At 37.7% G+C, this 15,466-nt stretch overlaps 1 protein-coding gene across 5 annotated transcripts in view; it reads right to left on the reverse strand.

The window, feature by feature from the left end:
- The window catches only part of USP34 (ubiquitin specific peptidase 34), a 131,021-nt gene that overhangs the window by 5,618 nt on the left and 109,937 nt on the right, over window positions 1-15,466 (reverse strand). For 3 of the 5 annotated variants that reach the window (XM_064146086.1, XM_064146087.1, XM_064146085.1), the window contains exons 64-76: window positions 15,359-15,463; window positions 15,190-15,234; window positions 13,745-13,849; window positions 12,275-12,422; window positions 10,711-11,345; window positions 9,149-9,306; window positions 8,141-8,219; window positions 4,832-4,958; window positions 4,013-4,120; window positions 2,874-2,978; window positions 2,627-2,751; window positions 1,427-1,579; window positions 385-508 (exon numbers count right to left, since the gene is read on the reverse strand). In XM_064146086.1, coding sequence (XP_064002156.1) covers window positions 385-508; window positions 1,427-1,579; window positions 2,627-2,751; window positions 2,874-2,978; window positions 4,013-4,120; window positions 4,832-4,958; window positions 8,141-8,219; window positions 9,149-9,306; window positions 10,711-11,345; window positions 12,275-12,422; window positions 13,745-13,849; window positions 15,190-15,234; window positions 15,359-15,463 — 2,017 coding nt within the window. The other 2 variants (XM_064146088.1, XM_064146089.1) reach the window with 2 other exon arrangements.

The following is a 15,466-nucleotide window of genomic DNA, read 5'->3' on the forward strand; positions in this document are numbered from 1 at the left end:
TCATTAATGTACTTATAGAAACATTTTTTTATTCTGGCTGGCTGGTCACATACGCTCCTGGGCAGACTGAGGATCCAGAGTCTGACCCAAAGCAAACCCCAACACAGTTTCAGTGATTCCAGTATAAAATTCTATGTATGCAAGGAGACTAAATTCTCACTGGTTGTCTCAGCTTCTTTTGGATAGGCCTAATGTGTGACGGCCATTCACAGCAAGACTGCATTATGTTATACAGACCGTGCTGTTTTGTGGATAAAAATAATGTCCAGAACAATTAATGCAGCAAATACCGCAAGCTTTGCTGCTTCTTAAAAATTCTGAATATAAAACTTAGTAGAGAAGCACTTAAGTTATCACAGAAACAAAAAATCCTTTCATACTTACTCATTTTAACTAAAGTTTCGGTAAACTTTTCACAGTTGATTGCAACTCGACATAGTAGATGGATGAACTGGTGATAAGAAAAGAAGTAGTCTAGCAGCATACGATCGTAAACATCATCTTTGCCCTGAAGATTTAAGAGAGCTTTATTTAAACTATGTAAGCAACTAGAGAGCAAACAGATTTCCTAAGCAAGTGCTCCTGCATTATTTGCCCTAAAATGTTTACTCAAATGCTACAGGAAGAAACAATGGGCATTTCCATGTCTACCCCAGGCCAGATGTGTCACCTCACTTGGCTCTTGGCCAGCACAACAGTGAGATTGGAGGAGGACTAGCAAATGAGATTCCCTCACCAGCAAAAACCTTTATTGTAGGATTCTGAATCAACAGTCTGAGAAGCTGCAAAGTTATGCAAATTCATCTTGAGGATGAAAAAGAAAAGAACGTTGTAATTTTGAATCCTATAGCAATATACATATATGCTACTGCTTTTAGAATTGTATTTTGTCAGTTACGATCTGTAGAAGGCAGAATTTTCTCAAGACCAAGCTCCACAAGCTTTCAAAGTAGCATTTTAAGGAATGTCTCAAATCAAATGATAAATATATGCCAAGGGTCCTGTGTGCCAGTATTTTTGATATATTTTGGATGCATGTGCTTAAAATGGCATCGGTTTCAGTAGACCAGATAGCCAAAAGGAAATCTCGAATGTTCAAGCAAGCAAGTGCAATCTCCTATGGAAGAACTGAATGCAAAATAAGCATGCAAACCCACAGGGAAATGTAATTGTGGTTCTAGAGGCTTAAAAATCTAGTTCTTAATGAATGTGAATCCATGATAAAGTGTAAAATGCCATGTCATACAATGTGACACTTAGAGTTCAAGTATTTACATTATTTAGCACCACGCATTCATTACTTCTGGACACATAATGGACTAAAACCCGCTACAGATAGTTTCTGGCTCTATGCATTTCTAAATTTGATGGTGCACAAATCTACACAGCAGCATTTGGAAAACTGTAAAAAAGAAGGGTTACTTACCCTACAGTAACCGTGCTTCTTCGAAATGTGTTGCCCACACAGATTCCCATCTACGTGCACATAGGCCCCATGTGCAGGAGATTGGATTCTTTCTGAATAGCAGTGTCCACTGGGGCTGTGCCTGCACCCAGTGTGTCCTTGCGACCACTGTACCTGAGGGCATAAGGGGTATGGCGGCTTCAACCACCACTCAATTCCTTCACCAATAAGAATCTCCTATGACAGGACTTGGAGTTAGCACAGGAGAACCACAGAATCTGTGTGGACAAAGCATCTTGAAGAACCACAGTTACTGTACAGCAAGTAACCAGTTTTCCTTCTTCAAATGATTGTCCATACATATTCCTTTTAGGGTGGGATTCACCTTACGGGACTTTAGCTATCTAAAATCTAGTCATTTCAATGTTCCCTGCAGTCAGTGAAGAGCAAGACAGACTCCTCCAGAGGAAGTTACTTTGTCTGGACTTGAGTGTCTAGGACAGAAAGGAGGGTTGCTATTCATCTCCTTCTGAAGGCAACTATTTATTGCCATTAGCCATAAGAAGAGCTAACTTTTTAGATAGGCAAAGTTATGTGAGCTGAATCCCACCACTGCTAGAACTCTAATGACGGGAGGTGGCAAGTGACTACAATGTAGCTCCACTGACACTAGCATCCCATCAGGAATTCCACAGAAGGGAAAATGGAAAGTGAAAGACTTTAAACCCTACACAATATTTCAGGTATTGGTATTTTACCCAAACAATTAGTTGACTGTGTCTCAGTCCTGGTGGAATGGAGTCCAGTGAAACCTGGACCATCTCCATCTATTTAGCTGTATGGCAATAAATCTTTAGCACACTCTGAACCTCATCTGGACAATCCCTGGGCAGATCCTGCATTTTCTTTACAAATGCCACAGACAGATTGGATAATTATCAAAATGTGTGTTTTGTTTAGTCATCTGAACACAAGGTTCAAACCCTTATCACACTTGGAATATGAAGCTATGTATCACCAAGGGCAGGGAAATGGTGCTATGGTGCTTCTGGAGTGCACATCTAGAATGGAGTATATGAGGACAACACATCTTGAAGAAGAATTATGCTTTCTTTACAAATAAAATGTAAATGTGTTCTGCTACTGGATTCTTAGAATATTTCTAGAAAAATGGGAAAACAACAGAGAAATAGCTATTTATAAGATCATATGATTACATACCTTGCTAGCTTCCACCATGGTAGGCAAGAGGCACATATTAAGTTCAGGGCGTGGAGGACGAATATTGCTTTTTCCCCCTATTAATTTCAAATTTTCACGACATGGAAAATAAGGTCCAAGAGACACTGTAGTATAAGTTAGGATAAAATAGGGATATATTAAAAAGGTCAATATTTCACATCATCAAGGAACATGCTAGAGTAATAATAGTGTAAGAGAACTCAAATACAATCACTGAAATACCTACTTGGGATATTACTGTGGTGGTATGTACAATGATTGTGCTGTAGAAATGGAACCAGAGTATGTAGGAAATCATGAGGACTTAAAAGTACAAGCTCCTTGAGGACATCTACAAACAAAAAGTTGGTTTTGCTATTACATATTGTTACTTCTTAACAGCAAACAGTTTAACTTAAGGCTCATGCACGTGCAAACTCTTTCACACCACTTTTGCTGCACTTAGTGTGCACAGTAGGCTCCACTGTGAAAAGCATGTGAAGTGAACACCCCTGAATCCAGACTCTTTTCACCTCTGCCACTGGGAGACAGCCTGCTCAGTGGTAGATCGACCACCAGTGAGAGGGGTGCCAGCTTGCAGAAAGAAGTTACCCTTTTGCCGCCGCCTTAAGCACATCAGGTTTGATGCCTGGAAAATGTCAACCAGCAGCAGTCAAGGGACAATAAGAAAGACACTCAAGGGGAAAATGCATACAAGTCACACAGCAAAAAGGTAATCTGGACACAGTTTTAGGCCTTCATGAGCATGCGTAAAAACGTAGACCATATCCATTAAAGAATGTGCAGAAGGCCTAACCTAGAAAAAACTTGTATTGGAAGACCTAGGTCAAAATGTCTTTAGAAGACACACTTTAAGATCTAGTGTCTACAATGTAGAAAAGCAAATCCATTCCATCCTAAAATATATTTAAGCTTTACTTTGTTATTACACCTTCTGGTAATGGACTATCAGACCAAACACTAAAAGCTGTTATTCGGGCTAACATGATCACCATGCACCTGTCTGAATTTTAATGTAAGATGTGGGATTTGATTCTTTACTCCCCAGCACCTGAATTCAGGAGTTATTCTCCAATCACGTCCCTCGTCAAGTAGCACGTTGGTCCCTCAAAATGAAGGCTGCTTTTTGGGGCATGCATGCTGTGTGCCTGGGTAAGCAGCACTGCTGATTTTAACACAACAAATCCAGAGTTATTTAGGACAGAACCAAAGGCAATATTTAGGTGCTGACAATATTAATATAAACAGTTCCAACCTACACAGACTCGAGGAAAGATTTGCACTGGCAAATGGGATTTAAATGTCGAAATGGGTAGCTGTGCAGAACAGGCCCTCCTTGACTGCAGTAACGCTGTTAGAACTTACCAATGCAGGCATTTCTAAGTTCTGGGGGGCTATAAGAATTTAGCAGAGTTAAGAGCTTATGGGCAAATTCAATGCGCTCCTGCCACTGAATGAGAGCTTGCTTCACATCTGCCAGGGCAAAAAACAGAGAAATCAGGTTAGTTCATTTCTCAGAAGCCCATTAAATAGAACATAGAATTTTCTGCTGAAGAATCTTTTTCCTCCAGCATGATTTTACAATCATAGAACAGTTTAGGTTGGAAGGTACCTCAAAGATCATGTAGTTTCAACTCTCTGCCATGGGCAGGGACACCTCCCACTAGAACAGGTTGTTCAAGGCCTCATCCAACCTGGCCTTGAACACCTCCAGGAAGGAAGCACCAACAACCTCCTTGGGCAACTTCTTCCAGCGTCTCACCACCCTCACTGTAAAGAACTTCTTCCTAACATCTAGTTTGAATCTCCCCAATTTGAATTCAAACCCGTTACTCCTCGTCCTGCCATTACAAGACCTTGTAAATAGTCCCAGCCTTCAGTTATGGTAGGTCCCCCTTCAGGAGGGCCTCAGCCTACCTTTCCAGCTTGTCCAGGTCCCACTGAATGGCAGGATTTTAATCTAGAAATTTGTTATAGCTCACTGGTATATTGCTATTAAATTTATTTAATCTAGCTTCATATTATGTCAATAAATAACACTTTAATAACCTTTAATGATCCTATATCCTACTGTATACGAAGATTTAAAACGTAGATAATAGTCAAGACAAAATACTAGGCTTTGGGTTATGAAAATTAAATAACAGACAAAAGGCATAATCCTTTGAAGAGTTATAATCCAACCTTTTCTTTGAAGATAGGGACGTGTTGACTTAAGAACAGAAAGAAAAATAGACAGAAGTTCTACCAGGTCTCCAGTCACATGGCAAGCTGTGGCCTCGTGGTACATCATGTGCAATGTGTTAAAGGACTGCAAAGGAAAAACACCACAGGTTTATGCTGATAATACACTTGTTATTGTTTCTATTTCCATCCAAAATATATGGTGCTAGATATAATCAAGAAATTACTCAGATAACATTTAAAAAGAATAAATCTGGGTACAAAATTAGCATAAGGAGGGCAAGCAGAGGAAAGGGACAGAAAAAAGAAGGAAAAAGAGAACAAATGAGTGACCAGGTATCTTCTAGGGAAAAACAAATGCAATTGTGGACCTGGACACCTAGTTTTGGGCAACGCTGAACCACAGGTAGTCTTCTATAGCGGGTTCAAATGAAACTTGTTTCACCTAACCCAAACTCTCAATTTTCGTCATTTGCACATAGAGGGAAAATTAATTCGCAGCATCTACTGGAACATTAACTCCTCTCTAAAAGGAGCTACCACCTACCTCAAATCAAGAAATGGGCATTTTGTGAGCACATCAGTACAGCTTACAGAGAGAGCCATGTAAAAACAGCCATAATTTGTTTTCAAGGGAAAAGTTTTATATTAGTGGCTCAAAGTAATTGCATAGTTTCTGCACATCTATCTAAAACACAGTAAGCAAAGCATAATCTGAGAAGTTTTTTATATATATCTGTAATTGCAATCTTTCTGTACCAACATACCAAGTGATATTTAGAGATGCATGAAGATAGAGAGATGTGAATTTTGGGGAAGAAACCCACTAAAATTAATATAGATGTCAGTCATTTTTCAAAATGTTGCCTAAGGTTATGTGCTATATGATTTCTCATCAGATCAATTGCTACTCCTTTTATAACTAAAATACCTTCTAGGCATCTATGATTTATGGAAACACTAGGATGGAAAAGCTGCTCATTTCTGAACTGCCAAAATTCTGGCAGAAGATGTAAGAAAATATTTAATCTACTAGGATATTTTAAAGAAGCATTAATCTCATTCCCTACAATGCAAAGTGTTGATATGACATTTTTATATTTCAGTGCAGAGAGGAGACCAGCAGCCAGTCCTGTTCAGTGGAAAACTTCTCTGGATGTGACAACAACCTGATGCAGTATTTTCTCCACAGAAAACACTTCCAACAAACAACTGAGCATACAAGCCGTGGTAATCTGATTGCAAAGTAACATTCATAGCAATGGTTTAGGTAAGATAAATTGCACCTGGAATTACATATTCTTTATAAACATAATTATCCATTTTTAGTATGGATCAGGGTTAACTAAACCCTTAAGTTCTTTTTATCCATCCATACATATGTATGTATGCATCTTAGAATACTTGCATCCTTCATTTATTAAGTTATACCTCAGCTCCTAACTTTTTAGACAAAATTTAATAAGTCTAGGCATTTTTAAGACAATGGGGAACAGATATTCTGGAGTAATTAACTACAGTTAATTAATTAATAGGATTACATTTATCATGAGCTCCTGAAAACTCCATTTTCAAAGAGCATTGCAGTGACATTTTCATTTTTCTGACTCTTTATCTGCAGCTTTTTCTATCACACATTTCCAAATAAAACCACAAACTAGTGAGATAAAAAGAGAGATATTTTTATATAAAACACATAAAAATGGGATTGGAATTAACCTCAAAGCATCATCTAATCCATCCATGTGCCTTAAGGCATACTAAATAGCTCTACATCCTTGACAGATGCTTGCTTAAAGTCCTGATAACTTCCAGTTGTGTTGGCTGACACAGTCTATTCCAATATCCCAGTTACTGTACAGCTGCCCCAACCTCTGCCACACCTCGGCCAGTTGATTACTTCACCTTCAATAAACCATTCTACATACACCAGAAATAAACTGCACCTTATTTTTACAGTTTCTCCAACATATCCAGGTCATCTTTGTTTTACTCATGTTCTCAAAGGCTCTAACATCCTTCCCTAATTTGTTTTGATAGTATATTTAGTAAGTACATGTTTTCATTCATTAAGTCAAAATGAAAGTGCTACACAGAATCCAAGATCTCATACCTATTTTAAAAAGAAGACAAAGAACAAAACAGCACATGACCTTTTTCAAACTTCTGTTATCTCACTCATCTTCATAAAGTAGCCATTAACAGTTCAGAGCTTTCTCTACAACGTCTTTTAGGCTTTTCTACATTACCACAGGGCAGTATGAACAGATCTGTAGAGTGAAACCACTGGTAGGCAAGGGGCTGGACATCCAAATTGTGCCATTTCAGGGCTGCATTATTTATGCTTTTTTATCCCCGCCTCTATTTTGAGCTAACTCTGGTCTGGTCTCATGGACCAAATATCCATTTACAACTGGAATACACTATATGCTCCAGAAATGCAGCCTAGGTTTAGTTCATGCATTCTTAGACTGCACTCCCTCTTCTTGGAAAAAAAAACACAATAGGTAGGAAAGACAGGGAGAATTACCTCAGAAATGCCTCAAAGAAGTGTTTGGAAGTATTAATCATAATTACTTCCAAGTGACCTTTAAATTATTTCTGTATCATAACATGCTGCCTTGACACTTCTTAACTAGTAATAGTGTGACTGTGCTCAGCCATTAGCCCACAGTGCATCTATAATGCAGAGAATGACAGCAAAAAAGCATCAGCTTACTCTGCCCAGCCTAATCTGTTCGAGGCTTTCCATCTGTCTGGACAAACAGGCAAACATTTCCCTGATCATCTTTTACTACTAAAGAAATCTTAATAAAGACAACAGTTGAAATACCTATGTGAAGAAAGCCAAGACTATTTCCTACTACTTATGGCATCTCTTACTAGTTACAACTTTCTCAGTAGAGCCAATTTACTCCCCATTATGAATCTCAGTGCAATTGCATTTGTCCTTGATATACGAAATGACACATCATCTTTTATTTCTTGACTATCTTTCCTATTTAAGCTACATTCTTTTACAGTTATCCTACCCAATCAACGTTATCAACTAACCCATTATCTTTATCCTGTATTAAGATTTGTATTGCCTAAAATTTTGCTCACTTTTCTGCTTTAGTGTTTAGGCATACAAGGTGGCTGGTTATTTTTTTTTCCTCTCCTATTAACTCTTTAAGGTTTTACACATATGCCACTACTTAAAACAGCATATTTTATAGGATATCATGTTAAAATAATATAAAGCAAACATTGTCAGGAAGGAAAGGATGACTTCACGAGAAAGCAAGATAGGTATTTATAAGTATTTACCTCAGTCATCAGAACCAATCCTCTATTAAAAACAACAAGAAGTCTGTCTTCATCAGATTCTAGTAGTATTCTGAAGGCACTAGGACAAAAATCCAAACATTGAGAGCACTGAAAAGGACAGATCATCTTTTAATCACTCATATAAATGCTTAAAATTGTTATATTTGTGCTGTATTTTGTGAAATAATCACAGAAGAACAAAAAAAAACCCAAAACAATATAATTCTCTTCATCCTCCCCACCATGTTTTCATGGAAAAATGCCTCTTGTCAGCTTCCTTTGTGGCAACTTTATGGTATCAAAGTAATTCAAAACAATCTTTATAGAACTATTTTGCAAATAATGTCTGGAAAAAAATGTGGACAATTATGTCCTTCAGAAGACAGAAAAACTGATTTAAACAGGTTGAGTGAAGCATGTGTTTGCACTTTTAGATGTTTAAGAACATTTCTACTGGAAGAGTTATTGCTTACAGCAGCAGAGAAAATAAAAGATCATGCTAATGACCAATTCCTCTCAACACAATTCTTGCAGAGCATTTGGGACAACAGACAATTTATAATGAAAATAACCAAGCAAGAGACTGTTGCAGATGTGCAACTAAGATGAGAAATGAAAAACTATTTGCAGATACAATGGACCTCTGTCCCACAAGCACAACTTCTAAAACCCATTTCTGCCTCAAATTAACAAATGCCAGCAACAGCAGCTGACATTACTGCCTCGCCCATCTAGACCAACCACAGCTGGCTGAAAATGGAATTTTGGCTTAGATGCTGCATTAGAGCATTGATTGACTTGGTTGTAGTTTTTCAAGGGCTCTACTGATGCAATTTTGTCACAGTGTTTCTTTTTGAACCTTAACAATATACATCTTTAGTTACACCTGCTCATTGTTTTTTTCTTCCAAAAAGTTTATCAAAATAACAAGACTAATTTTAATCACACTTCACATTTGGTAAAACAATAGCTCTTATTCAAACGGGATTAGATTATTATCCTATGTACCTTATTAAAGTAGTCCAACAAGACCGTCCATCCAAGCAGCGCAGGTAACAGCTTATGGTTGTTTTCTTAAATTGCTTTATATCTTCAATTTCTTCCTCTCTCATATCTGGTCTCTGAGCTACAAACAGTTGCATGAGGTTAAACAGCTCTTCTACTGCCTAAAACAAAAAAAGACAAAGTTAATGTCATGCTGGATGATAGGGGTTATATGTTATCTGTATTACTTCTCCTGTATTACTTCTACTAAGTAACACATAGAACAGACAGACATAAGCATCTTTAAATGGGAAGTAATAAAATCAGCAGACACAACTTTAACCTTAAATAATTAAAACTTAATGGTTCTTAACAACTAAAATTCTGAGGTAAAAATACTGGATATTTCTTCTCTATCTTGAATGTAGCTTGCTTTCAGCTTTTTCTTTTTATGCATGAATTAGGACACAGGTATTTGAGATAACTTCTAAACTTTCAGTGGATATTTTCACACTTCCTAACAGCACAGCTCATTGTTATACATGCACATGTACACCTGTACATATAGATACAGAAGAATCTGAAATCTTGATCCCTGTGACCAAACTTTTCACCTTTCCCTAAGGAATACAGAGAGTGATCTATATGCACTCTCTGTTGATAACTGAGACAGAACTCAAAGCTGTTTATGCTAAAACTCGCAGAAGTCCCACATACATGGGAAACACTAGACACTGTGGAGTAGCTAAAGCGCCCTTGCAAGCCCAACTGAGATTTCCAAGGGGAGACACAATGAAAGCAGACAGAATACTCCCAGGACTGTCAAGAGTATAAGTTTACTCTGTGAGCTGAACTAGAAAGATGTTCAACACACAGCCTTTTACATATCTTCCCTCCTCTCCTACCTAGAAAAGGAAATCTCTGTACTTCTTCTGTCCTTACACACCTATAAAGGACCTCAAAGCAATATTCACCAAGTCATCACACAAAATATGTATTTTGCCTCTTGAAAACTGTCACCCTTATTTTTCACCATTACATATGATCTATCTTAATTAGCATCTCCTCTCTAGTGTGCTTCTAGTGTGTCGATGCTTTGCAAAAGGCACCAAAGTGTTCCCAAGGTGAACACCAGACCACATTCTATTTGAATGAAACAGGCTGAATTTTGGCCCTAAGCCAGAAGCTCAAAGCAAAAAAACAAACTCCCTGGGAATTACGTCCAACTTAGTGTTAGAAAGCAATACACTTTCTTAAGACCACCATTAAAGGCTATGCCTTGTTTGTTACAACTAGTCTGGCACGTAGAGTATTGAAGAACAGTGGAAACACCAGTGGCTGTTTCCAGAAAAAAAAAACCCTGTTCTCCAACTGCTACACAGCAAAGACAAAAATCCAACAGTCCCCCTCACAAACTGTAGTAATCAGTTCTAAACGTATTATCACCTCAGGAAATCAAAATACAACACTGTCATCACCACCAGATATGTTAGTAAGTCTTTTCAATGTCTGTCATTAGAAGAGACATTCAGTAAGGGAGGCAATACTAACAAGGAAATGGTTTTTTTTTGGTATTGATTACTTACTCCTGGGTACTGACTGGCATGTGGCGTGAGATTCTTAAAGGCCCACTGGATATTCTGATGAGAAGCCAACTGCCTCGTGAACGCTGGGGACTGCTCACAGCAGAGGCGCAGGATGCCATAGTAGGCAGGCAGCATCCCACGGTTAAAGAGCACCACATCCTGATCGTCATGGTCTGCGAGGATGTAATTGAAGGCAATGTTCTTTGTGACCACGGGGTTCTGTACAATAAGGCGCACATTCTCTGGGCAGTCGACACACACATTGTACCAAAAAGACAGCAAAGCCTGTTTGTTGTGGTTGGTGGCTATAGCCGGCTCAGAAAGTTTAGGCTGGAAAAGGTTCCACAAGTCCATGAAGTAAGTGGAAAACATGAGTTTCTCAGTTTTTGAGATCAAACAGTATGTCATGAAACTGAAGTAGGGCACAAGTTTTGTAGTGCCATGAACAGCAGCATCAACATATAGCTTAGCTCTTGAAAGAAGGCCAAGAAGCACATTGTAGACTTGATGAAGAACTACTGTAGTATCCGGACTGAGGGGCAGATCACGTGTAGGGATGTGCAAAGAGCGGGTCGATCGGAACATCTGACGGAAGGAATTGCTTGGAATAAGCGACACCAAGAGATAGGCTGCAGCTTCAAATAAAAACAAGTCTGTTACACCTTTGGAAATGACATACATGATTAACAGTATTTTAACACTACAATTACAATATATGTTCCACTGACAGATTTTAAAGCATTTTACAGAAATTGGTATTACTATATCCACACTAGAGATGAAAACATATCAATGTAGGTAAAATTAGCACAAGACTCAGCACAGTGGTGCTGAAATTTGCTTCCAAGCCTCTTCACCCTACATTTCTGATTATTCTAAATGTTCTAATACAATACATCCTATCAGAGAAATATGAAGTCAGATGTTTTCTTTGACTAAACTGTCTACTACATCATCAAGATATCATTACCTCTTCAGAAATATACCTTCAGCCTCCATCTCCCTAAACCACAGAAAATGCATTAAAGTTCCGTGTGGTCTCTGACTGTGAAATCTCCTTCATCAAAAAAAATTAAGACACTGGGAAGGCTGAAAATGTGATCTGGGAAGCTCACAGCATGATTCCTGGCAGAATGAACTAGAGAGTCAGGAGACCTCAGACTTGAGGAGAAGCAAAAGCTTCTCCTTGATTGACAAGTTCAAAGGACTTAATTCAAGATTACTCTGTGCGGGCTGAAAGAAGATGTACTACTGCTGCTACCTACAGTGCAACTGTGTGATAGGATCTAAGGAGATCTTTTTGGATTAGCTCTTTTTCCTCTTTGGGTTTTCCTGGATCTTGTAGATTAACCACATAAGATAAAGTTATAAAATCAAACCAGTTTTTCAGCAAAATCTGGTGGCATGCCTTGAAGAGGAACCAGATTTTTTTTAATACAGCAATTCTAAAACAATTGGAAAACGAAGGGAAGACAAGCACAAGAACACAGACTTGTGACAGGAATACTCCAGACACAGTAACTTGCTACAAAAGAACAACATGTTCCTCAACTTAATAACTTACAAGTTCTCACTCTAGGATAGTTGTGTGCCAGAAGAAAACGTTCAACCCAGTTTTCCATGTTTTGCAGCACCCAGCTGTGAGCTAGTTTGTTGCGAGGTGTTTGCACAGCCAGCCAATCCAGGCACTGAGATGGGTTATATTCGATGACCTGAAACAAGAGTGGAAAAAGCCAGAATAATGCATTAACCTTGATATCATTTACTGATTGTACCTCTAAAATTAAAGAAGACTTTCAAAGTCACTCAGGCCTATTAAAGTGCTTACAAAACTGAGGTGCTCTGCGAGACAGAGAAACTGCTTCTGAATTTTGTTCAAAGCTTTTCAAAGTTCAAGCTAAATCTAGGAAGTTAATCTACACATCCTTTAAGCATATTTGGAGATATTTAAGAGTTGAAATGATAAGGTGTAGTTTGTCCATTTATTTGTAAGAACTGTTTCCTTTTACTTCAGGCCCAGGTACCCAGGCAAGGAAAAGGGAATTCTAAGAAACCAGAGGCAGTAACTGTATTGCTAAAGCTGTTCCCAAATACAGTAATGTAGCTGAAGCGTATGAACAGCTGACATCACCAAAACTCTACTTATAAAATTGTAATCTCAATTTCAAAATAAACACATTAAGAGCAATCTCCTCCCTTTTTAAAGAAATGACAAATTGATCTCTCAAGCTTCCTTCAAAATAGCTGGAGAGCATGTCCCAGAGACTCACAGTTCAGTGTCTTCATAGCTCAATCACTTTTTAATGACTTCTAGAAAAACAGGTGGCTACAAAACTCAAGTTCTACACCCTAAATCTGTGCCTATGCATTAACTACTGGGCCTCTCCTCCCTGCCAGCACAAGGTATATCTCTAGACCTGTATCAGCAAGGTAAGGATAATAATGCTGGCAACACCAGAAATGTAACTGATGGCTTCCAATCTATTGCTCAGATCAAGGAACTAACCCCTGTGCCCATTAGGTTAAAAAACTTTCTCACTTAAGAAATGCAAGTGAGAATAGTCCTGCACCATAGCAATTACCCACTAAATCAAATTTTGAACTATTTCTATGGATTAAAAATGTTTTACAGAGAATACAAAATGTCAAATGGATATTCAAGAAATTAATACATAATGGACAAACCCGAACAATGGGCCTTGAAACATTTTACAGTCCTCGTAAAAAGATTACATAGAAAAACAAGTGGAATTTGCCTAAAAGCATTCTAGACCAATTACTATGAATCAATAAATTTCTCATTAAACCAAAATGTAAAGTTAAACTGAAATACCAGCCAATCAAAATACTGTTAAAATGACATTAAAAGTCAGAACAGAACTTCTAAATGTCGATTATCTGTTTCTGAGAAATGGTCATAAAATAATGAATTGCTGCAGCAAGGATAACAATTAAAAGTAAGACCCTTTCATAGATATAAGAAAATGAACAAGAGAAAGACAATTTAGGTTCTCTTCACTTTTACATGTTGTACCTCCCATATCCTCTGCAGAATGTAAGAAGCAAACGGTGGCATTCCTGGAGGTCCACCAGCAAATTCCATTAGCATGGTCAGCAATTTGAAGAAAGGATTGGCTGCCTGCAATGGATAAAAGGAAAAATATCCGTTTTGACCTATTTCATTTTATCTGCTAATTTTTTAGAGATTAAAAAAAATAATCAAACTGGACAATTGCATAAAAATATGTTTCTATGAACTTATGACAGGAACAGTTATATTACTTTCAATCCCTTATTATACTACCGTACACACATGTGGACATAGTAGAATTAACCACTTTTTATAGCTACTGCAAGGTAGTATTATCAATACTAGATAGGATAAGCCTAGTAAAAATATACAGTTACAAAGTAAGAGTACACAATGTCTGACACAATTGCATTATTCTGGACAAAGTGGGGAAGGAAAAAAATCAAACTACATTCTTGAAGAATTCACCAATTTATCTCATTTTACACATCTAGAAGATTTCACTGTCTCAGAGACACTACTATTTTTATGTATTTGCGTAACACGAAACATGGATTCTGAAAGCGTATCCAAAAGCATCACATTGTGGGTTTGTACTGATCATTACTACTGGCATACTGTTTTCCTCTGAAACCACCAATATTTCTACTCTAACATGTCATATCTAACATGAATTTTAAAGTTTGCTAAGACTCACCCAGCTTCTAACAAGTGGCTACTACTAATTCTTAGGTATTTTGCACCTCACCAAAAATGTCTCTGATGCATGAGTAATGTGCAAAGCAGGGGAAAAAGCATAAAAATGCAGCAAATGTTAGCATGATGGGAGGGAAGCAGATTGTCAGCTGATAGTACCCATTCTATCACACAAAGCAAAGCTGTCATGAGAACGATGTAGTGTATGCTTCTTTTCTAGCCTCCCCTGCTAGACATGCCCTTGATTAGTTTTTCTTTTCTGACAACATCACAGAAGAAAGTCCTTGTGTGAGCATACACTTCCTCACTCTGTATATACTTTTCATACGGAAAAGTATGTTTGGAGCACTCAGTGTTTTTGTTAGTACCAGGGCAGGTATTCATTCTAAGAAAAGTATTTGCATGCAGAGAACTGCACAGTAGCACCCCAAAACTTGAACAACCAAAGACAGTTACATATCGGCACTTATTCATGAATGCCAATTTTATTGTTACCAATTTACTTATTCTTAATTCATATGGGTGGAGAATCCAGAAATATACTTTATGACTTCGAATAAAAGTTTCATCTTAACCTGCATACCAGACTTCTGCTTTAGAAAACTTAATATACCATGCAGTTAGACTTCATTTAATGTCACAAAAACTCTCAGGGATCATCTTCCATGCAAGATTTTTGATTAACAAAGAATTAAGTAATTTGAAACCAAAAAATATTAACACAAATTACTTAATATAGTATGTTTACATACCTCAGGAGTCAACTTCGCTATAGATGTGAAAAGCATGGACACAATCTTAAAAACAAAACAAATAAAACTCACTCAGACTTGTGCTTATTCGATTAAAATGATAAAAAACACCCCATTACACTTACTAGATTAAGATTTGCAACAAAGAGCTGTAGTTTCCGATACTTACATGCTCTGCGAGTCGATTATTGTACCGACACAAACTGAAAATGAGATTGCAAGTTTGCCTGATGTTGATACCATCACGGATATGTTGAAACAAAAAAGGAAAGCCCTG

The sequence above is a fragment of the Pogoniulus pusillus genome, chromosome 7, assembly GCF_015220805.1.
Source record: "Pogoniulus pusillus isolate bPogPus1 chromosome 7, bPogPus1.pri, whole genome shotgun sequence".
In the NCBI taxonomy this organism is placed as follows: Eukaryota; Metazoa; Chordata; class Aves; order Piciformes; family Lybiidae; genus Pogoniulus; species Pogoniulus pusillus.